The sequence below is a fragment of the Protomyctophum bolini genome (genome assembly GCF_963924005.1).
Source record: "Protomyctophum bolini genome assembly, chromosome: 5".
Taxonomy (NCBI): Eukaryota; Metazoa; Chordata; class Actinopteri; order Myctophiformes; family Myctophidae; genus Protomyctophum; species Protomyctophum bolini.
The window spans coordinates 10,552,682-10,575,825 of NC_137866.1; the positions used below are offsets into that span (position 1 = coordinate 10,552,682).

Genomic DNA, 23,144 nt, shown 5'->3' on the forward strand with positions numbered 1-23,144 from the left:
AGCTATCCAAAATTGATGCTGTAACAAGGATCAACCTTCTTTAACCTTTTAACCACAAGGATGTGGATTGACTGACACCTGGTGGAAAAGAGACTTGTTTTACAGCAGCCTCAGCTAAAGTAGCCTCAAATCTACCCAGGCTTTCATTTCGGCGAAAAATGAAATAGCTAAAGTGACCCATTTATGCCTGTAGAAATAGTGAATTCATGATTTTATATTGTTTAATTAATATGATTAACCACTGCACCCCTCATGACAACCAAGAGCCAAGAGAATGTAGCCAAATTGCAAAAAAATGACAACGAATTCTGACAAAGCTTTTTATTATTTTACATGAAACACATCCAATGACAGCATGACAGTGTTTTGTCAAGTAGACGTACGTTTTATTTTTGTTTTCAGAGTTAGACGTTTTTGCACCATTGACTGTTTCAGGATGTCTTTGATGCAGCTCAACTATGCATAGTGTACAGACCTTAATTGAGGTATACATTTCGGGCCCTTGAGTTTTGGTAAGAAAAGATCCTAATTTCATTACCTCACAGATACAATACATTGTGCTTGGTATTCTTACTTTGGAGGCTAGTCATATCTTCGATTCTACACCACATTACAAGTTCAAAAACTTGGCAGAAACAAAATTAATAGAAATGTCAGCCATGTCATGTTTGACCATGGATAGAATTTTGTTAAAGGGATAGTTCAGATTATTTTAACTTAAGCTGTATGAAATACTTGCCATTGATATAGTGGTTGCAACTATATTAATTGATTGCCCGAGTTCCGTGGTGGGAGTTCTGCTCTGGTTTTGGTCAATATTAAGTAGTTCCGGTCATTTTGTAAGGGGCACTTTCACACAGTGAAAGTAAATGAATTCACAAAACTAACGTCATTTGAATTGTTGACCTATTTGAAAAATATTAGCGCAACTTTCATTCAACTTTGACCACTCTATCACATGGAACTATTTTTGGGCATAGTGATATGGACACAAAAAACATAGTTCCGTGTGATAGAGGGGTAAAAAAATGAACGAAAGTTGCACTAATATTTTAGAAATAGGTCAACAATACAAATGACGTTAGTTTTGTGGATTCATTTACTTTTAATGCGTGGCCCCCTGTGCCCCCCCACAAAATGACCGGAACTACTTAATATTCACCAAAACCAGAGCAGAACTCCCACCACAGGACTCGGGCAATCAACTAATAGTTGCAACCACTATATTAATTGCAAGTATTTCATACAGCTTAAGTTAAAAAAATCTGAACTATCCCTTTAAGATGCATAGTGGTTATACTGTTGAGTATACGACATTGATGGTCGTTTGGTGACGGCGGTCTCCAACTGCTGTAATACATGGCAGTGAGTGTAATTAATAAAAATACAACTCAGAAAATGAATAGAATTAACTAATGACTTCACACAAATGAAGACATTATTTCAAAAGGTGGTCTGTCAGTGTCATTTGCCAGTATCTGAAATGAATATCTTCCTTTGTCAATAGCACCAATATCTTATTGAATAGGCTTCAAGGCCAGCGTGAAATTATAAAACTTTATTAAAAGTTGGAGTGAAACAGTAGCAACAAAGCAAATACCACATTAGGTCAAAAGCTTCACTTACAATTTATGAATACTTCAACTTTACTCAAAAGATGGACTCTTGTAGCCTACTTAGCAAATGTTTGTCGTGGAAGTAGTCAAACTACCTCTACAAACAAATGTTTTGTAAAAGTTGCGCAGTTTCTAAGAAAGAGAACTTCAAGAATTACTGATGAACCCATACAGAATATATTAATATGCTTTGATTTGAATGTAAAGAATAAAAATACAGTGGGGGCGACATAAAAAAGAAGCTGGCTTTAGGAATAAAATTTGTTCCAATATTTTGGGATCTTAAAAAAAACAAACAAAAAAAAACAAGCTTTTAGCACCAGAAAACCAGCTCACTCCAATGCTTCCAGGCAAACACACTCACACATGTAAAATGATATTGGTGAATATGCACATTATGACCTGCCAAGATATTTGATATCACTTTTTGTTTAGCAATGTGATATTATTAAGTTAATGATGCAGAAAAATGCTGTCAAGTATGAAAATTATCAGTCAAGTTTTATCAACAAGTTATTTTCAATGTACACATTAACACCAGTGATACAGCATTTGACCTCTAAAACAGTTTACAGACAACATCCACACACCCTCTTATACAGCCTCACTTTTCTATGGAAAGAGGATTCTAGCACATGGGGCTTTGTTAACAGTTACCTTGATTATTCATGATTATTTTTGCTAAGACATGATTTTCTTCAGTTGCATGTGATGGATTTCAATTGCAATGATAAAAAAAAATGATAAAAATAGGACTATCAACCCAAGAAAACATGAAATGCCTCCCCCTCCCCCAAAAACCTGTGCTTTGAGTGATAAAGGGGTATTTTGATTCCTCATGTAAAAATGCTGGAATGCACACACACACACACACACACACACACACACACACACACACACACATGAATGAAACCTTTGTTAAAAAAATAAAAACAAAAAGTATTGAAGTTCCACAGGTTTTAATAAGGCAAGGTTTTGTCCTCATCTTGATATCAGATTTTCTTTTAGAAATTCACCAGTCCATGATCAGAAATGTCATGCTTCACAATGGCGCAATATAAAGGCACTGACTTGCCTTCTTATAAACCTACACTTACCCCAAATCAACTGTGAGCAGACTTGTTATTTAATGAGAAATGCACTTTGCTTCACCATGGGAAACTACACAAGACAAATTGTACATAGTTAACCTGGCACTTCAGTACAAGTCAGGAGAAAATGTTGTTACTGTATGCAGTGAACTCCTGCTTGCAAGTTAGCGAAGACCTTTTAAATCAACTTCCATGGGACTTCAAATGTCTTACTGTACAAAATAATACAGTAGATACGGTATCAAGGCCTAGATGGAGACATTGATACCAATGCCAATTAGCATACATACCTTTAGCAATAGTAGGTATAACTTTTAGACTCAATTTGACAAATGGTGCAATTAGGAATTTTAATATTCACTATTAGTATACAATCATAACTATATAATGCACCAACTGCTACATTAGAATACCAAGGAAATTTGCTTCCGTTCATCGGCGAGACCTTTGCTCATCTATTATGCAGGTTGCATATTTATGAAGCTAGTTTTTCACATTCCACCCCAACAAAAGATTCAAGTTGTGTAACATTTTTGCCACTATGTCTGGCAATAACATACTGTATGTAAGCTATCGGAGGTGGAGAGTTAAAACAACGGTGCACCAAGTAGGAAGGACATGTATGTCGATACTGCCTTTAAGGCAGGTGCAGACTTTGTCTGAGCGAGACGCACTTTATGGTGGCACAGTAACACTGACGTGGGTTTTTGATGCTTTGAGGAGCAGCGAAGGTAGGGTCAGGGGTCATGCCACCCCCCTCAGAGGAGGACAGGACAACTAATGGACTCTGAGGTGGAAGGACTTAAAGTGCATTGGGGAAGGTTCCAGCTCCTCTCGGAGGTTGCAGGGTTCTGTCCTGCCTTCAGGGATAGCCGGGAACAAACCAAGGGAGAGAGGGATGGAGGGAAACAGGCTATGCTACCAACAAAGGAATGGTATGATGGTAGATAATGAAACGTAAAAGAAAAACAACTCTGTTGTTTCACTGTGGTGAAACTATGTAACCAACAATGTCTGATCAAAATAAAATTGTTCAATGGACGTTCGAGGGAGACGCAGGAGGCATGAAATAGGCTAACTTCCTCCAGTTGAGCGATGTGGCCCCTTGTCAAGAGGAGAGAACAGACTTTTTTTTGTAATTATCCACGTGAAACAACCTCAGTGACTCTGGATTGCAGAATGAAGCAAGTTGAGGAATGGCACTGAGGCTGAATCCACATTCAATCATGTACTTTCCCCAAGATACGAGTTCGTCTGCATGTGGGGGTTGCAACAGTTTGTTCTTCTCTTCCACCCACTCCATCTTCCTCGTGGCAATTATCTTTTCAACAAGAGTCAAGAGAAGTGTGTTCACATGTTGTAGGCCACATAGATGGGGTCCAGTTGGTCTGCCAGGAAGGAATCTCGCAGATGCATTCTCTGCTTCTCTCCCCGAGAGTTGATGGGTATGACCCCAGGGTCCACGATCACCACCACCCCCACAATGAGGTGGTGTTCTTCCAGGACCACGTTGGTAACCAGGGGCACCAGGTCCAAGGCCTCCTGCTCCGAACCACTCAGCTCTGCCACCACCACCAACAGGTTGGTCCATGTAAACACTGCACTGTAAAGCAGATGCAGATACACATTTACATTGTTGGTAAATATATATGACTACAGGATTTATTACTAAAACTGTAAATTAAGGAACTAATCGATTCTCAGAGTGGGTCCTTGGGGGACCCCACAGCAAAAGTATTTAATTAGCATCACAATCCATTTGAGCACTTTATCCGCTTATATTGATAGATCTACAAGCCGACAAAGTGTCAGTTCGTACGTGCTGCGAGCTGGTACATCTTCTATTTTAGTATTATTTTAATTCATATTTTTATTATATCTTCTCTTCCGGGGGTCCTTTGCACAAACCCTTTTCAGATGGGAGTCCACAACAACCACATACATATCAATGTGGTGGTCCTTGACTTGAAAAAGTTTGAGAAGTACTGAAAATGTAGCTAACTCTGGCTAGCCGTGCCTGCTAAATTAACTCTGGTTACTCAAGTTGTGCATGCTAAATGATCTCCGGTTAGTTGTGCACGGTCCAAGCAAAATGAACAGGAAGCCTTACCTCTCCGCAATGCTGCGGTGGGTTCGGGACACGGAGGTCTCGATGTCTATGGGGTGGTAGCGCAGCCCCCTGAGCTCCAACGTCTCATCCAGAGAGCCCACCACAAACAGGGCATCATGGCGATCTGTGGGAAAAGTGACGGGTATATATATATATATATATATTATTTTTTTTACTGTCACATACAAGACACTGTAAAATCCTCTGTGGTAATTTATCCATCTGTGCACAAATGTAACCAAATAGGTCCATAGTTAACCCACCTTCCACTTCTTTTTTTTAATAGCAAAAAAACAGGCTGATTTATTTAACTTTTTGAGAATTCTTGCCTAAAATGACATGCCCAAAGGGGCGCCAGGTTAAAAGTGGTGGCGATCTAACAGTTTACAGTTTGTCTTTTGGTTTTTTTTACTGTATCTCATGCTGTCACAGCCTAAATATGTACAAGAAATTAATTATAAATGTAACCACTTGAACTCTATATACTTAGTTGTACGTCAAATACAGAAAATAGCCAATATACTGTATAAGCTCTGTGAGATTTTAGATCCGATAGTGTCACCAATGTTCACCTATGTGTTACATTCCCAGAATCGGGACGCTAGAGTTCATGTGGTTAAACAATTGAGTAATTTATGAAGCGTTCTCTCACCTCCGCTAGCGTCCAGGAGCTCAGTCCTCTTGACGAAGCCCAGGCAGCCTGTCCTAGCCCACAGGGTGTGGGGTTCCCCAAAGCTGAGTCTGGTGTTGAAGTGGTCTGCCTGGAGGCTCTCCTCGCCATAGATGGTGTAGTAGCCACTGGCACAGTGAGGGCTGTTCACCCAGATCTGAAGATATGAAGAGAAAGGAAACTGATTCGGCAAACCTAAATCAACTATGTCTCATGTAGCCGCACAACTATTCCACGATCTCCTAATGCTATATCGAGTATGGAACTACACCTCCCAAAATCTGAGTAAGAAAGGAAACAATGAAAATTGTGGGAGGCAACAGTCTGGCCACGCAAGGCTGTAAATCTACTAGCTATCCAAGTAATTACGATAGTGGAATCTCAAGAAATAAGTTTCCAATTGAGAACATGACCAAAGATAATGTTAAGCGAAGCTAAAATATGAAAATAAAAGCGTCTGTCAACCATTATGCCCGTGTGTGCCAATACAGTGATCAACAGACCAAATATAAATTGGTGACATGTATCTGTCCACTCACCTCCCCAAGGTGGGAATCCCCCAGAGGCCCTCTGGTCTCTGGGTTGACAATGATCACCTTCACTCCCGGTAGGATCTGAAGGGACAGCAAAGAGGGTCATGTTTCACTCATAGCAAATCAATACATCTTGATAGTGGAATCCTCTGATGCCCGCCCCATCATTGTGATGTCAGAACAAGCCAGCTCCATATATGGATATCTAGGGGTGATCAGGTGTGATCAATTGGCTAATTTGGGCCCTGTCCAGACCCTGGGCAGGGGACCTGTCCAGAGCCCGGGCAGAGGCTTTTGTGCTGGTTCTGGGCCGCTGCATTCCCTGTGGTGGTGTGGAACGTGTGTCAAATTTGAAGTCGGTGGGGCGAACGATTCTTGAGTTACGTGGATTACAGACCTACTGTACATACACACATACAGAGACGTGGTGCATTTATAGATAGATCATGTATTAAGGATGAATCGAGTACAATGGACACAATGGAAACAATCCCCAGGGGCTTTTGTGTTATCCCTTTAGCATAACCTTTGGCTGTACTGTACTCTTGTTAACACCCGGCGCCCAGGACAAAGTTTTATCCAAAAGACGAAGTTTATTGATATGAAAACCGATCGCATCGCTGAGTCTACAGCCTAGGAGCGCCTGTTGCGCAATCCTCGATGTTGCACAACAGTGGGACGTCATCGAAAATGTTCCCCCCCTGTTTAGCAGATGACAACGAAAATCTTAAAACGTTAATAACTCACGATCTAAATCATCCCATCCAATTCTAAGAAAAGATCCTGTGTTAGACGGCCCCTTGCTGTCCAGTCGCTAGTCACGTTAGATGTAATGCCTCCCGTTGTTGTCGATCGCCTTTAGAGTGTTTTGGCTACATTTAGCTGCTCCAGCCACATCCGGTATAACTTCCGGTCCGTCTGTAAAAGTGCTCCGTTGCTATAAATCGATTGGGTGCTATGATTTAATGGATTAAATAACCCCGGGCAATCGGAGTGTTAATAAAGCAATCAATTTATCAATACAGTTAGCATTGCTTTTATAAACACTTTTAGGATGAGGTGTCCTTATGGGAGAGAAACGCAAATTTGAGTGTTGTTGGTGCCATGATCTCACTACGTAGCAGGATCTGGGTTTGTGTTGTTGGTGCCATGATCTCACTATGTAGGTCAATGCTGAAGAGCCTACTACTTACGGTGCCCGACTCCATGAGTGGAAGACTCTGTGGTGCCCCTCGTTCCACCAGCCTCACCCTGAAGAAGACAAATAACAACAACACAGTCTGATTGATCTCACGTGTACAGTATGCTGTTCATAATCTTAGTCTACGAGTCCATGGGTGAATTCCACCCATGAATTCTGTTTTCATACTGCACCCAAACAGCTGTGATGTCCTGGCAGCTAGAATAGTGTAGCTCTTATCTGCCTTTGTGTTTCCGTCTTATGAACATTTTCGTAATTTCACCATTAAGTAGAACTGCAGTAAACGTGAGGTGCAGTTTGTGACTCTATGACCATTGGTGTTTAGTTGCACGTTTGTCTGTGTAATGTTGGTACATAAATATTAATAACTGGGTGTCTGATATGATTGGATGGTTTCCAGTCTCTTATTTTCCAACTTTGTTCATAAAAACAATAGTTCAATAGCTTAAGAAATGCCATGGATTACTTCTCAGAATTTCAGCGTACCTGTCATGTCGTAGAGACTTCATGTCAACATAGACAGTAGAAGGGTCGGGTCCAGATGTACCCTGATGAAAAGAAGGAAAAATAATGAAACCATGTTGGTACGTGACAAGCCTTAACCCCGGGGTCCCCCAGGGTTACTTGGTCTGCTCCTATTTTCTCAGTACACCGAATATTTTAGCTAAAAATAGCCAACCTACAAGCTAGCGTCCCAGAGTAGGGACCTTTGTGTGTCAGATAGAAAAATTGATAAAACTACAAAGTTAACCATGATTCGACTTTTCAGTAATTCTATGGTAAGAGTTGTTGGATTACAAGAGTTAAAATGAAGCTAAACATTTGAAGGTACAATGAATTAAAACTGGAGTTAACTGGAATCATCAAGACAGAAAATAAAATAAAAATTACCTAGGTTCAACCTTATTATAACCTAGGTACATGTTGAAAATCATTTAATAATAGATATCTAATCACATGGTGTGTGTGTGTGCATGTATAGCCAACCTGCATGCAGATGGCCAGATTGACCCTGGAGCCAAAGGCAGTGCTGACAGCACGGGGCGACAGACCCAGATCTTTGAAGAGCTTGGAGAAGGCCTGTGTGAGGGTCAGACGTGGTCTCTCTTCTGCTACCACCACACAGCTACGCACACATGACAGGTTCAAACCTCGTGCCTGGAGAACACACACACACACACACACACACACACACACACACACACACACACACACACACACACACACACACACACACACACACACACACACACACACACACACACACGTTATTCATGCATGAGAATGTTAAATGCATATTAAGCTTGATGCCGATGTTTGTTACCTTCAAAACAAATTGTTACACTCCTGCTTAACACTATGTATTACATGATAATTACAGAAATAAGGACAATGTAACTTGAAAGGCTGCATCACATGCAAGGTGATGAGTGATTGCCTTTGTTTGCGTGTGTCCACCTGTGCATGCATTTGTGTGTATGAGTGGTCCTCACCTTCAACATCTCCGTCTGTGTACCCAGGCCTTTAGTGCAGAGCTCCATGACGGAATAGGAGCAGAAAGTGTCTCTGATCTTGTACTGACTGAGCGTGGTCAGCCACAGAGGCAGGGAGCTCTCCAGCTCCAGTGGAGGTATAAGGATGGACTGGTGACCTGAGTAAACACTGTCACAACACAGCACTTTGACAACATGTGGGGCCAAATGCAACTCAGTGCAGATATACGCACCTTAAAAAAAACATAGAGGTCAATGTGAGCATGTGTGTCTATCCGACTGTGTCTTGGAAAAGGAATTCAATTGTGGGTGTGTATTATGCAGTGTGTGCGCTGTGTATCTATGCCAGTGATCCACAGCACCCCAGAGTTACTTTATAGTTTAACCTATAACCTACATGTATTTCATATTACGTTATGCAAATATGCAAATCTTCTCTCTACTAACATACATTGTTGTCACTTAGAAAACTTGAGAATATCTGTTTCCATCAGGACAGATTGAACATAACTTTATAATGACGTTTAAATAACCTATTGTGGGGTGAAGAGATTTGATGTAGACTGAAGAAGACCAAGTACAGTGAAACTCGGGTCTGATTTAATAAGTCAAATATTATCGAAGGATTCTGCAGCACCCTTGCACTTGCGTCACGGCACCCTAGGGTGCCACTGCACCCACTTGAGAAGCCCTGATCTATGCATCTGTGTGTGTGTGTGTGTGTGTGTGTGTGTGTTACCTGGAGAGGCACCACAGGACAAAGCCCAGGCCACAGTACGGGTCCAGGCAGATGGCTATTTGGCGAGAGGAGTAGAGCTCACACTGAAGCTTAATGGAGCGACAGAGTGTGCTGATTGCAGCGTGGGACATCTGACGAGACACATGCAAAATGACACACACCATTACCTGGTGACAAACACTGCCATCACATGGCCTCAAGCAGAAGTTGCTTCTTCCTAATGATTCAGAATTGGCATCCTGTGCCATGAGTTATGTACGGTTTAAATAATTGCTAAGAGTCACTGATGCAAATAATGCCTCGTGAAATAACATCCGTCTCAAATCCTTGTGGTTTCCGTTTAGTTTCCTTGTGGTTGGGCAGCACCCAAACAGAAGTGTGGGTTCCCTCTATGGTGTTTACCTTCACTCCCGTAAGCATTCCTGTAGTGGACACACTGAAGTCCAGGTAGGCCAGCATCTCGGCTGTGGGAGGCTTGTAGAGCTGGGGAGGTCGCTTCCTGGGCAGGTCATCTGGTAAGAGGGGAGGACAACCATGCATTTATATAAGACTACCAAATAAACTCTACTTTCACTGTTAGCTCAGTGAATTGGATCTTTACAATAGGAAAGCGACACCCATACAGTAGTTGTTAACGGCACTGTAAGGTGCCTGTAGAGCGTACAATTTATTGGTCTAAACAATAGTTATTATTATCTCATCCCACTCAAAACAGTTCTACTTTCATTCTGAATAACAGGGACACATTGGATATATTTTTGTATTCTGAAGAGACAACAACAAGACAACTGTATCTTAATGGACTGTTGCCTAAAGACAGTATTATAGTGTCCAGTACCTGTATCTATGATAGTGGGCCATGTCTTCACATTGACACTGGCTGCAGCTTCCCTGGACCTGAGGATCCTCATGAGAGGCTGAGTGGTGAGGATGCAGGCTGCTTTGCTCACCTGTAACGCAAACACACATTATTTTTATTTATTAAAGTATAAATATCTCAAAACCAAAGCGAAGAACCACATGTGGCGATCCAAAGTATTATTAAACATTACAAACCAGATACTTTATTTTACTAAAACGGTCTTTGTGTCATCACTGTGGGGTGTGGTACTGTACACTCACGTCGATGATCATGCGGACAGTAGGGAGGGTGGCAGCCAGGTTCTGTGGGTGAGGTGGCCTGACTGTCACAGGTATGACCCCCGCATACAGACAGCCGTAGAAGGCAGCTATCAGGTCGATACCTACAGTAGGAGAAAGTACAGAAAATAAATTAGGTAGAGGTGGGGTGGGGAGTGACTTCGAATGAATGACAGAGATGAACCAATAGGGAGAATTTCATTCATTTAGGATATACAGATATGTCAGGTCAACAGCTGGCTGTATACGCTTTGTTGGATACAAACAAGTTGATATTCTATTTGTCTGGATGTTGCCGATCATCATGCAGGGGGATATTATGTCATCTCCATGCGATTCAAGATATTTCAGACAGCCTGTATGCCCAGACAACTCACCGGGAGGATAGAGAAGCACCACATTGTCTCCAGTGTTAAGGCCTCCCCTCTCCATCAGGACAGCAGTGATCTTCTCTGCTCTCTTGTGTAGCTGCACGCATGTGGCAGTGCACACTGCTACCCCCTACAGGACAAACAGAGAACGTGCAGGTAGAAAGCAGCTTAAATTAGAAAGGGGAACCACAGAGTGAATATCTCCACCAGGCAGGGTTGACTGTGCTGTGCAAGTTGTGGGTTGCGGGCATCAGGACCCAAGGAAGCTAGCATGATTGTGTGTGTGTGTGTGTGTGTGTGTGTGTGTGTGTGTGTGTGTGTGTGTGTGTGTGTGTGTGTGTGTACCTTTGCATTGAGCAGCACATACAGCACATGATCTGGGTCGGTTTGTGCTCTCCACTGCAGGGATTCAGATAGGAACTGGTGCTGAGAATAAACAGAGACAATGTATGTCAACACATGTGTACCTAGTGTAAGCTAAACAAATTCAATTTCAGACAAGCTAGCTACCTTCCTTTCTTTTAAACCGAGGGATATGCATACACCTTGGCCAAGCTAGGAAAGGTTGAAGTGTGTTGTTTCCATCTAACCTAAAACAAATAAATACATTTCATTTAATGTTAACATAGGTCCTGCAAAGAAGATCCTTTTTTTTTAAAGTTTGATACATCAGATGGCATTACAAGTGCTTATCCTTAGCTAGTAGGATGTGTGGGAAATGAATAAGAATCCAGGGTACATGAAAACAACAGTAGGGAGCAAGGGGCAAGTCAACAGTTGGCAGCACAATACTGTACATAAAACACTGTACATACTGTACATAAAAAACTGTACTGAGGACAGAAACATACGCAGCCGTTGCCACATCACTTTGCTTCTGGCTGACATTGCCTTCCGTGCCACTCAGTCTCAATCAGGGAAGCTGTGCCCTGGTAGAGAGACCAGCAGACCACTGACCAAGCCATGCCATGCTTTCCAGGCATGGAAGCCCAACAGCACAAACAGCAAGCAGGGGTGCACACAAATGTACGTATGTTCAGCCCGGGCAGCTAGTGTGGCGGTCCGGGGCACCTATAGGGTGCTAATGCATTCTGACAGCGTGTCGCGGGTTCGACTCCCGACCCCGACGACCTTTGCTGCGTGTCACTCCCCATCTCTCTCTCCCCATTTCCTGTCAGTCTACTGTTCACTATCAATAAAGACAGAAAACCCCCCAAAAGTTCTTAAAAAATGAATTAATAAATGTACGTATGTTCATTTAAAGACCACTCACTTGTTAAATTGTTAAACTACAGACACCATCATGCCTAAACATGGTGGGTAGCAGGGCAAAACCGGTAGTTAGCAGTACGTTGGCTGTCCGCTTAACCCTCCATGGTTCAATTTTGTCTGAGAGTTCTGTGATGCATGGTATTCCTCTCCTGCATGCTTGATTTCTTGTCTTTCTATTCTATCTTATATAAAGAAATAAAATGCTAAAAATGGACCGGACATTTCCTCCTGGATATCACACCCAATTGGCAAAGCCTCCTTCTGTGCCTCTAGTCATGATGATATGTCACATTCCAGTAGGACAGCACTGTCCGGCTTTTCTCCGTGGTGGGAAATATTGGTCAGCGCTGCCATTGCCTTGGCATCGCCAGAGACAGCACCTCTGTCATTGTTAACTGTTTTTTGCTACTACTGCTATAGCCTTTTCTCAGCAAGTGAACCAAGGTATTAGGATTAATAGGCTAATGCTTAATGGCAGCGCCACTGTGCCATCTGGTTTAGCAGGGGTTTTGGGAGTTATTTAGCACAGTTCTGTGTGCGTCACAGAAGGAGAAGTCGCCAATTGTGTGTGATATAATATTCGGGAGTCAAAGTCAGTTCGTGTGTGAACCACTACTGAACAGGAAGCCAGCCTGGGGAAGTCATCTTAGAGGTTTAGAACAAGTCACACTGTGTGAAATGTAACTGTCACTTCTACAAAGTAGCACATTAGCATCAGCAGCAGCAAGACTCCCACAACCATCATCAACCTTACCATCATGATGGGCCACATATAAAGCTATGGCCCGCCCCAAGGAGGACAGGACAGAGTCAGGACAATAACACAATCAATGACTTGAAATAACAAATCACTAGTTATGTTTTACCTTCTTGACTGCTACAGTAAAATGTTGTACCTGTCTAGTATATTTATGATATTTTGGAGAAAAGTGTTTTTACATTAGATACATTTATTGATTGTGGCATTAATTTAGTGTAAGAGTGTGTGTGTGCGCGTGCACACATGCACATGTGTATAATACATACACATACTGTACATACATACATAACCAGTATAATACACATTTTATTTAATATAATCTAGCATACTATATAATATAATCCGAGTTAATAACTATCAGCATCACAGATATGAAATGCATTGGATTATATACAGTATGGTCAGTCATTCAATGAAACCCAGTGCCTGTACTGTACCTTTCTGATTAGATCTTGATCCTCGATGGTGCCCAGCTCCCTTCCTGCTGCCTGAGCCATCCTCTTCCCTGCCACCAGGTTTCCCACCATGATGGAAGCTGGACCTACACCCACTGCACACAGCACAGACGGAGGAGTATGGTTAGGATATAGGAATGGAATGGAGCCATGGAAATGACTACCTAATATATCGTAGTTGTCGTCCCGTGTGGAAACCTTGTATGACTAAAACGGTTACTTTTCTGGAAAGGTTCCAAGATCTGATACTAGTAGTTATTTAGTCACAACATGCTCTTGTTAAATACTTTTCATTGGTTCAGTATTCATAAAACCAACACACAGACTTAACCACTTATACCTGAAATGTGGGTTTCTTTTGTATTTTGTCTATTTTTGCTGCTGTTGTGTGACACTGTGATATGACAAAGTAGGGCATTCATTCATTAAAAAAGAAAGAAATATGGAGATACAAGATTTCCATAAAAAAAAAATATATATATATATTCGGTCCTTAATGCTTCAATTTCTAAACTGAAGATGTTAAAACAGGATGAAGGCCACCTGAGGCGAAAGCATGTTCTCTTGTTTACTAACATGTTTTATTAAAGATTTTATTTTTGACATTCTGAATGTAGCTAGTTTTTTTGTTTAGTTTTTTTACTGTATTTTGATGCTGTGCAGAATCCCTGTCATCCCTATCAAGCCATCTACAGTAATTTGCTAATTAGATCATAGTAGGCTTACATCATATTACATTAAGATCATAATGACAACATCATCCCATGTTAATGGGCCCACTCTGCCTTACCGGGCTGTTTCTGCCGTGGTTTGGGTAGGTTGGTAACACAGGTGTGAGGGCACAGGAGGATGTTGCAGGGGTGCAGGTTGCCCTCCAGGAAGTTCTGCTTGGTCTCACAGATGTGGATGCCCCCCAGCGGGGTCTTTGGGAGGGTGTTGGCGGGGACGAGTGCCAGACAGTACAGGCCAACCTGGTGAATGCTGTCGATGGCCTACGTAGGGAAAAAAAGTTATTATCAGTCTAAATGAAGAACAGCATGAAGACAGACATCTCAGTGTTGCCCCAAGAAATGATTTCAGGCCTGGTGGCGCATACTGAAAACCTCCTAAACAGTTGCAGCACGCCGGATGGCATATTATCGGCACAACACCCAGTCAGCAGATAAAATATTTGAATTAAAAATAATTCACATTATATTTAAGACTGTGTTCTTTCTTTGGCATACAAAATGGGATTTTGTTGGCCTGGAGGGGGTTGTTATTGGTCTCGTGGCACACCAGGCCTGTACAATAACTGGGAGAAACACTGGATCTACCGCATTATACACGCATGTACATTTTATTACAAACAAATAATTAGAGGTGAAATTTTGCATAACGTCTTTAGAATATATATACTATATATGCACATAGGTGAAATTCGTCCTTTGCTATAACAACTAGTAGCAGTCTGCCTCAGAGCAGACAAAATTAAACCATCCATCTTCAACCACTTATCCGGAGTCGGGTCACGGGGCAAGCAATAAAATGAACCCATAGTAAATTAAACCGTTGAAGTTTACTATTATATTTATTAATAGTAATACTGTGATTAATGAATATTACCTGTAGTACTCGGCTCATCCACTGGAAGCTGTCCTCCTCGCTGGCGTCTGGCCGCTGTTCGGCCACAATCACTATCCTCTCATCATAGAACACAGTCACCGAGAACACAGCGATCCTGAGCAACAGACAACAGCCGCAATTACACACAGTACAGTCTTCTTTTATTAAACGGATGATCACCGGAGAACAATATCATATCGATCCTATGGAAACGTTTCGTTTCATTTTGAATATTATACTGTTTGTGAAAATGGTCACGCATCAACATTGATTTCGTTTCCCAGTTCATGGAGATAAAACACTTTCACCACGGCATCCATTTTTTGGGCATGGGATTATAGACGTTATAAAACATTCAGAACCCGGCGCAACACTTCATGGGCTTGTACATTATACTATATACCGTCTATATATACACACACACACACCATAACTACATAATTGGGATGGTCAATTTAGGTGTATTCAGACTTCCGTAGACATTACACACACACACTAACATAGAACAATATTCAGGAACACACACACAGGCAACGATGGAGTGGTTCTCTCACCTCCCCCTGTAAACGGTTTTAACCGGCTCCACTGCCAGCGCCGTGGCTACCAGATCATCAGCGTTGTGCCGTCGCCCGCTCACCATCAGCAGCCCTTCATTCTTCCCCACTACAAACACCAGACTGCCCTGTGTGTGTGTGTGTGTGTGTGTGTGGGTGGGGGGGGGTATAGTCAGAAACAACACTACAATCATGTACAAAAGTGCTGTTTAAGTGATTAATCAGACAAATCGATATGATAAAAAAATATATATATTTTAGATTTGTTGATACATAAAAAAAAGGATAAAAAGAGTACGCTTGATTATTAACAATTATAATTTAATATAGAATTGACAGAATAATCGTTAAGAAAATAATAAGTCCTGTGTGTGTGTGATTGTGTGTGTGATCTGCATATACGCATAACTTACAGGTCCTACAAAGCCAAGCAAGCCAGTGCGGGTGAAGGGGATCTCTCCAATAGGTGCTCCAGCCTGGTTTACAGGGATCACCTATAGATTCACAGTGAGATAGGAACTCTAAATCAACTCACACAACTGTTAACGTTATCTAGATTCATACACACAGATTCCACTGTCACATAATAGGCGTCAGAAAGCTAGAGAAGTCTGAGTCAGCAGGTTTACTTTATGGGTAAAACAAGCGAAGATCAATCCTGTTTTGACGGTCTGCCAAGTTTTCTGAACTCATTCCAATAAATGTACCAATAACTCATTATATCCACTGCATTTTATACAGCCCCCTGTGGCTGGATAAAAAACACATTATTCACTACTTGCATCACATTTTATGAGGCTGTTAAAGCTTATGAGGTAAATTATGTGATGATTTGCTTAAATCAAACATTTTAACTTGAACAGAATATGCTTCATAAAGTGTTATCAATGCCTTCTGAAGCTTCCACACAAACTGATAAGACAAATACTACAAAATTCATAGTGCCATCTTGTGGACACTCATTCATTGAATTTAATTTTCCATTTATTTTTTGTGTTCCACATCCATGGGAACAGTAATATAGAAAAGATGACACGTGTAGCTACCCTTCCACTATCTGTTCTTGCAGAGCTCTTGTTTGCATGGCCATTCATTCAGGAACTACACACAGACACACCACATCAGAAAATCTGACCTCAAATGTGTTCTTGGTAACGCCTGGCAGGCCATAGTACATGGTGCCTCCCGCCCGCGAGTTGATGACAATCTCCCCTATCTCGTCTGTCTTACACAGCTGGGGCGGCCCGTCTGGTTTCACGATACACATCAGAGCTGCAACAGAAACACATACACAGGCCATAAGAGTGGTAAACACATATCATCAGCTGTATGAAGCAGTAACAGATTGGAATGTAACATTAAAGTGCAAAACACACTGCTGGGGAACGGCATGCACCAAAACAACCCCTACAATGGTGGCACAAGACGTGAATTCCTTTTTGGTATGCATTCAGGTACCCGTGGGCATGCTAATTATGCTGCTCCCATAGAAGATTCCCAACCTGCCGTCTAATCGGTTGTGACTAGACCAGCTGTATGTTATTGTTGAGGCACAATGAATGAGAGATTAATAGTTAAAATGGAGAAATACGCAGAGTTGTATGGCACACAATGCCGCCGTTATCAAAACATTCCGAAAGAAGAGAATGACTGGCGAGCCATAGCTCTGGAGATTGGCTCCTCACTTGAGGATCAAGTTGCCTGGAAAAAACACGAAAACAAAACAAATGCCACACACTGAGTGTATTCTCACTGGTGTTCTCCCTGCAACGCGCTAACTTTTGTTGCTAGGGACGCCACTTCACGAGCGTCAATGATGTGCTGCTGCACTGGCAGTGTGCTTTGCACTTAACAGCTAAACCCAGTGCTTCCGCACTGTGGGGAACAATTGAGGTGTGTGTGTGTGTGTGTGTGTGTGTGTGTGTGTGTGTGTGTCTCTCTCTCTCAGAGAGACAAAGCATAGCAGCTGACCTCCAGGCATGACGTGGCCTACATCCTGTACAGTGAGGGCAGAATTCTTGTCCTCTGTGTTGACCCTGATTACACCGTGGCTCAGACCCCCCATGGACAGGATGGCCCTGGCTGGAAGAGGTGCCCCACGTGCACCAGGCCTGAACAGGAGGCAAGAAACACAGGTGACAGGGTGAGGAAATAATCAGAACAAAACACTACATATTTCATATTTGTTTTGCACTAAACATCTGCACTGTCTCTTCTCCCTCCTAATACAGTATGTTTCCATGACGTTTGAAGCAGGTATGTTTTGCCCCACATTTTAGTACTTCTGTACACCCAGCTATTATTGGCATTGTTTCTTGATTTCCTCAAAGCATCACCTGCGTATGGCTACAGTCAGGGCCTCAGGAGAGGAAGCACATGGACAGATGACCTCAGGTTTTAGACCGTGGGACTGGAACACATTCAGGAAGGCATCGCATGATGACACAGACCCTAACAGTTCACAAAAGACATAAATGAAATAAAGGATCATTTTCAATACATAGTCATAGAATCATATGCAAATGTATACAATACTGTATAAAATACAGTAGTAGCGCATTGGCTAAAAAGGGATTAGGAACTCACATGGGTTGGCTCCATCAGCCACTATGAGCATGCGTATGGATGATAAGTTGGTGTCCTTCTGTTCTCTGTGGGCCATCATGGCCCAGTGCAGGTCACGGCACTTTACCAAGGCCACGCGTGCTACAGGAAGGAAGATTTCATTGAGTTTTATTTTCCTCGTCAATTCTGGAACATTGTTTTTGTTATGCTGTTTTCGTCCTAGTTGAGTTTCATTGTCATTAAGATTCTTGTTAAAAATTCAGTTGTGTTCTTGTGTCAGTTTTTTTTTTTTTTAAGTCTGTATAACCTCTTTCTCTCCTTCCTGTATGCTATCATGCTATTACGATTCTATCATTCCTGTAGTCTATCATTTTGATAACCGGTAGTAATAAAAAGAAATAACCAGTGAATCAAGTGCTGCTTTAGAAGTGGAAATAATAACCTTTGTGAAGGTGGACTCTCTGCACCCAGGACATTGGACAGGCTTTCATGACAGCGTATGGCACTGTGATGGTGTGAATTCTGTTCATCACACTCTGTAAATGACACACACATTTCATCAGTGAAGTGAAAGAGAAGTGGAAGTTGTCTGGATACGTGGATAATATGTGACATACGTTTCCTTTTGCGACAAATCAACTCACCGTTAAGACACCATGCCACATGCCCATGTCCTTCTTACAGTCCAGCACGTTAACCAGTGTTTCTCCTGAGATGACACACGTGTGCCGTGAGGGGCAAGGACACACACGGACACACACACACACACACACACACACACACACACACACACACACGTTACGGAGGATGTGTGCACTCTCATATCACACTGTAATTCTTTGTATGTACAACTCTTCTAATCCAAGTGGGGGAAAAACACTTGACTATTCCAGGTCGAATACATAGCCCGTCTGAATACTTTCCCGTTTAGATCATTCTCCTAGGCCTGCATGACTCTCCCTCTCTCTCGGGAGTCAATCTTCACAAAGACAAGCAGCTAAAGTGCCCATTGTTTATGCACTGCTAGTACGAGGGGTTGGCTTTGGGTGGTAGCAGGTAGACTGGATAGATAAATAAATGATTGGACATGGCCTTCAGTGAAAGGGTCTTGTGCCGATGAGCTCAGGAGATGAGAGCTCATGAATTATTCAGTCTAGACCTGCTTTTTAGACATCAGCCTCGATTCTTCTCCAGCTCAGCAAGCTCTGAGTCTTGCTGATGAACTCCATGTAACCTACAGCCAATGCAATGTACTGAACATGTGAACAGTAGATTCCTATAGACACTTTAAGGCTTTATGGATATATATGTTAAACATTCTAAAAATAATCTTAAGAATGTAATTTAAATTAGATTTGTATTATATATTTTTATGCTAATGTTTTTTGTTTTGTTTCAATTTCCCTCTCCAACATACTATTGGTCCGACACCCTACCCAAAACCCTAACCTAACCCTAACTGCAAGCACGGCCCAACGCATGTCGGACCAACACATTGTCGGAAGCGACAGGTGATTTCCACATGTCAGACCAGGACCTTTGGTTTGTCGGATCCGTGTGTGCATCCCCTTTGAAAACCTGTGCTCTACATACATCTATGACATGGCAATAATATGACATAATGTGCAGCCATTTAATGTGTCGTGTTCTCACCTTCACAGTAGTTACAAGCCTGGGTGAGGGCCTGACAGTGGGTCAACATGGAGATCTTAGACACAGCAACTCCCATGACTGTGCCCTCTTTACTGGCCTTGTACTGGAAGACAGATAAACACACATAGCCATGGATTAAAGCAAAAGAAAAAAAGGGGAAAAAATATAAAAGGAAACTGAAAAGTTTTGTTACACCAAGTCTGATTTGTGAAACCTCGTGAAAGGACACCTCCATGCTAGCATTCAGATTTCTAAATAATTTTCACAATAATAATAACAACAATATGCATGTGCAAAAATGTGCAAAATATACGAATGCCTGTATTTCACGTATCAACTTCAAGAACTGTCCGACCGACTCGAAACATGATTACCTAATTATCTGGTGACTGAAAACAATATAACAATATGTTATATTCCAGCTGGAAGGAGGGCTCACATTTTGAGACATCGAGACATTTGAGACATTGAGACTGCTCACCTCTATGTAGGCAGTGTCGGTGTTGGCGGTGGGGATGTGGGGCTGCCAGTCTTTGGAGGGTTTGGTCAGGTACTTTGTGTCAGTCACCACCCACTTCATCCTGGGCCAACCTGCAGAACATAAACCACAGCGTCAGCACCCCCATCACACTCTTTATACAGTCTGTAGACAGCAAACTGGCCCAGCTCTTTATTGCGACCTCAAACCCTTAGATCTCCATACTGTATATGGAGCTGACCTGTTCTGACATTCCATATGTTGACCCTCCCCACACGTCCTCTTCGATGTCTCCCTTTTGACTGATACGTGTCCATTCAACAGGCCTGAAAATTAAGGCCCGGCCCTACCTGGGCCCTCATCAATCCCTGTACACTCAAGACAATGTCCCCGCTGCCACCCTTAGATCTCCATATATGGAGCTGACCTGTTCTGACATTCCATTATGCTGATCTGACCTCATCAAACCCTGTACACTCAAGACACGGTCCATATATGGCCAGTACAGCATTTTTGATTTGATTTGATTTGATTATCTTTATTTTGAAACCTTCAGGTAAGACAGTCAAATAAGAAAAAAGAAAAAACAATATATATATAACCACAATGCATGTATATTTCTTTTTTGAATGAAATAAGAAAAAATATAATGACAACAATGTGATCATAGGTCTTGCACCTGAAGTTCAAAAAGGAGTAGGAAGAAGTAAAAAACTTATTTACTCCTACCCCCATCAGTAATTGCAATAAACATATAATCGATTCATTCCATATGTTGATCTGCCCCATCTCAAGTGATTACATCTCACTTCTCAACCCTACGGTGTTCACCAAAAGAGCTCCAACCAATAGGATCCATATTAGTGACCATTCGTCCTCCCTCCCCGTCCATATATCCTGGACATAAATAAATTGGACAATATGCATTGTTTACACATTGTGTCTTCCATCTAAAGCCTGACGAGCACCATTGAGAGCGAAAGAGCAGCAACCACCACGTGGTTGGGCTGACCTTTGAACTGCATGATCTCTCCGTTGGGTGTCTTGGGCAGTCCTTTGAGACACAGCTCGCTGGTCAGTGCCAGGCCCACTCCGCAGCTGCCCAGGAGGAAACCAATCTGCTGGCTGCCGGCGTCCTATGGAAAGGCACATGGGTTAAGTCAAGAGACGTGCCAAGAGAGACAGAGAGGCCTGTATGGAAGATTAAAATCCATATCTCTCTTTCTGGAGGTCAGTATGTCAGCGGTATTGTAAATCAATATTTTCTGCAAGGTTGTAATGGTCTCATTCCATCATGTTTTTAAGCTGCTTGACCACAACCATTTAGCCATTTTACATGACTCAATGGCTCAAGCATTGAGGAATGTAGGAAAATGGTGGCCATTTTAATGGCTGTAGTTTGAATATAGCTTCATTAGTCCAGGTGCTTGTAGCCATGCCAGTTTTAATTACCTGTCGTGACAGTGGTACCTCTATGGGCACAGGGATGACCTCAGCCAGTAGGCAGCCATAGAACGCCGTCCAGAACATACCCGGGTCAGTGTTGGGATACACTAGAGCCACCTAGTCCAGAGACAGATATTGTTATGGTAATATTTGTACATGCACATTCCACTCTACTGTGTTCTATTGTATTGATTGAGATCTCACCCTATCTCCTGGTCTGAGGACTGGGTCTGATTTGGTGCCCAGTTTGTTCAGCAGTGTGTAGGCTAGCTTCAGACTGCGGCTCCATAGTTTACCTGAGAGAGACAAAAACACCAGGCAGACAGTGACCATGAAATAAACAGTGAGTTCTCGGGACTGCACACTTCAATGCTAAATAGTTACCACAATTTAAGCACAACCACACAACAGTGTGGTAGAAATATACAAGGTTCCCTTATCACTTTCCGACTTTTAGCTTTTCAGTATCCAAACTCACCATTAAAGCACTGCTCACAATATAACAGCATATTGGTGACTATAATAATATAACAGTGACTAATTAATAAAACCGGAGTTAATTCTTTGGAGGTTCACCACAACAAGTGTCTAGTCGGAGCATTACCAGAAATACATGTTCGGGTACTGTAGCCAACAAACCGACACACACATGAACTGTGTTACCGATGCTTTTAATGAGCGGGCTGGAACTAGAGCAGTGGTTTTCGACCACCAGTGGTCCTTTAGTGGGCTTCAGGTGGCCCCCAGCTAAATTATGGAGATTTGGAAACCAAATGGACTTTATAGTCTGAACCGTAACTCTTGAGAGCGTAAAATGAAAACAAATGAACATTTTACGCTCTCAAGAGTTACATTATTGTTGAACATCTGCATTACTTACTTTACAAGAAGTCTACACAATTATTAGAGAATGTAGAAGAATTGTTATTTTGATCCACGTTTGCCTGCAGTCTCTCTGGTGTCCACAATTCCATGCTGTACAGCATCCATACAGCATGGAATTGTGGACAAAATCTTATTGAACAACAAAATATTTGAGTTTTGGGTCTGAGGCTAAATCTCATCAAAATGGTGGTCCGCGGCTCAACATCGCCAATATGAAAACACTTTTCTCTTCATAATAAGGCCTTAAGTACAGCATTATAAGGTGAGATGCTAAGTAAGTACTCACCATATGTGAGTGTGTAGAGAGGCTTGCCAGTGATATCCAGGACAGTGAGGGCGGGGCTCTTGGCCTGTGTGGCTCCCCAGCGGGCCAGGGCCGCCTGCAGAGCTGGGGGCCAGTTACTGACCACGCCCAGAGGCTCCCCCTTCACTGGGATGATCTGTCTGCCCTCTGGCTTAGGTGTGTTGGGGTCCGGCTGGGGCACTGGGGAAATGGACATGATGGGT

The 23,144-nt window shown here is 42.3% G+C and overlaps 1 protein-coding gene across 1 annotated transcript in view; it reads right to left on the reverse strand.

Annotated features, from left to right (window-relative positions):
- Window positions 1-357: 357 nt before the first annotated feature.
- Window positions 358-23,144, reverse strand: part of dip2ba (disco-interacting protein 2 homolog Ba) — a 53,777-nt gene continuing 30,990 nt past the window's right edge. Inside the window, exons 8-38 of the mRNA XM_080763337.1 lie at window positions 22,924-23,121; window positions 21,957-22,048; window positions 21,759-21,869; window positions 21,319-21,442; window positions 20,310-20,419; window positions 19,829-19,931; window positions 18,820-18,884; window positions 18,618-18,711; window positions 18,197-18,316; window positions 17,947-18,061; window positions 17,582-17,721; window positions 16,746-16,882; window positions 16,024-16,104; window positions 15,611-15,738; window positions 15,057-15,171; window positions 14,242-14,443; window positions 13,434-13,546; window positions 11,310-11,390; window positions 10,971-11,094; window positions 10,576-10,697; window positions 10,292-10,403; window positions 9,856-9,965; window positions 9,454-9,584; window positions 8,715-8,883; window positions 8,209-8,379; window positions 7,708-7,769; window positions 7,214-7,271; window positions 6,027-6,101; window positions 5,470-5,644; window positions 4,818-4,941; window positions 358-4,310 (exon numbers count right to left, since the gene is read on the reverse strand). Of these exons, the coding sequence (XP_080619463.1) occupies window positions 4,058-4,310; window positions 4,818-4,941; window positions 5,470-5,644; window positions 6,027-6,101; window positions 7,214-7,271; window positions 7,708-7,769; window positions 8,209-8,379; window positions 8,715-8,883; window positions 9,454-9,584; window positions 9,856-9,965; window positions 10,292-10,403; window positions 10,576-10,697; window positions 10,971-11,094; window positions 11,310-11,390; window positions 13,434-13,546; window positions 14,242-14,443; window positions 15,057-15,171; window positions 15,611-15,738; window positions 16,024-16,104; window positions 16,746-16,882; window positions 17,582-17,721; window positions 17,947-18,061; window positions 18,197-18,316; window positions 18,618-18,711; window positions 18,820-18,884; window positions 19,829-19,931; window positions 20,310-20,419; window positions 21,319-21,442; window positions 21,759-21,869; window positions 21,957-22,048; window positions 22,924-23,121 (3,815 nt within the window). The 3' untranslated portion in view covers window positions 358-4,057. The remainder of the gene's footprint in view (window positions 4,311-4,817; window positions 4,942-5,469; window positions 5,645-6,026; window positions 6,102-7,213; window positions 7,272-7,707; window positions 7,770-8,208; window positions 8,380-8,714; window positions 8,884-9,453; window positions 9,585-9,855; window positions 9,966-10,291; window positions 10,404-10,575; window positions 10,698-10,970; window positions 11,095-11,309; window positions 11,391-13,433; window positions 13,547-14,241; window positions 14,444-15,056; window positions 15,172-15,610; window positions 15,739-16,023; window positions 16,105-16,745; window positions 16,883-17,581; window positions 17,722-17,946; window positions 18,062-18,196; window positions 18,317-18,617; window positions 18,712-18,819; window positions 18,885-19,828; window positions 19,932-20,309; window positions 20,420-21,318; window positions 21,443-21,758; window positions 21,870-21,956; window positions 22,049-22,923; window positions 23,122-23,144) is intronic.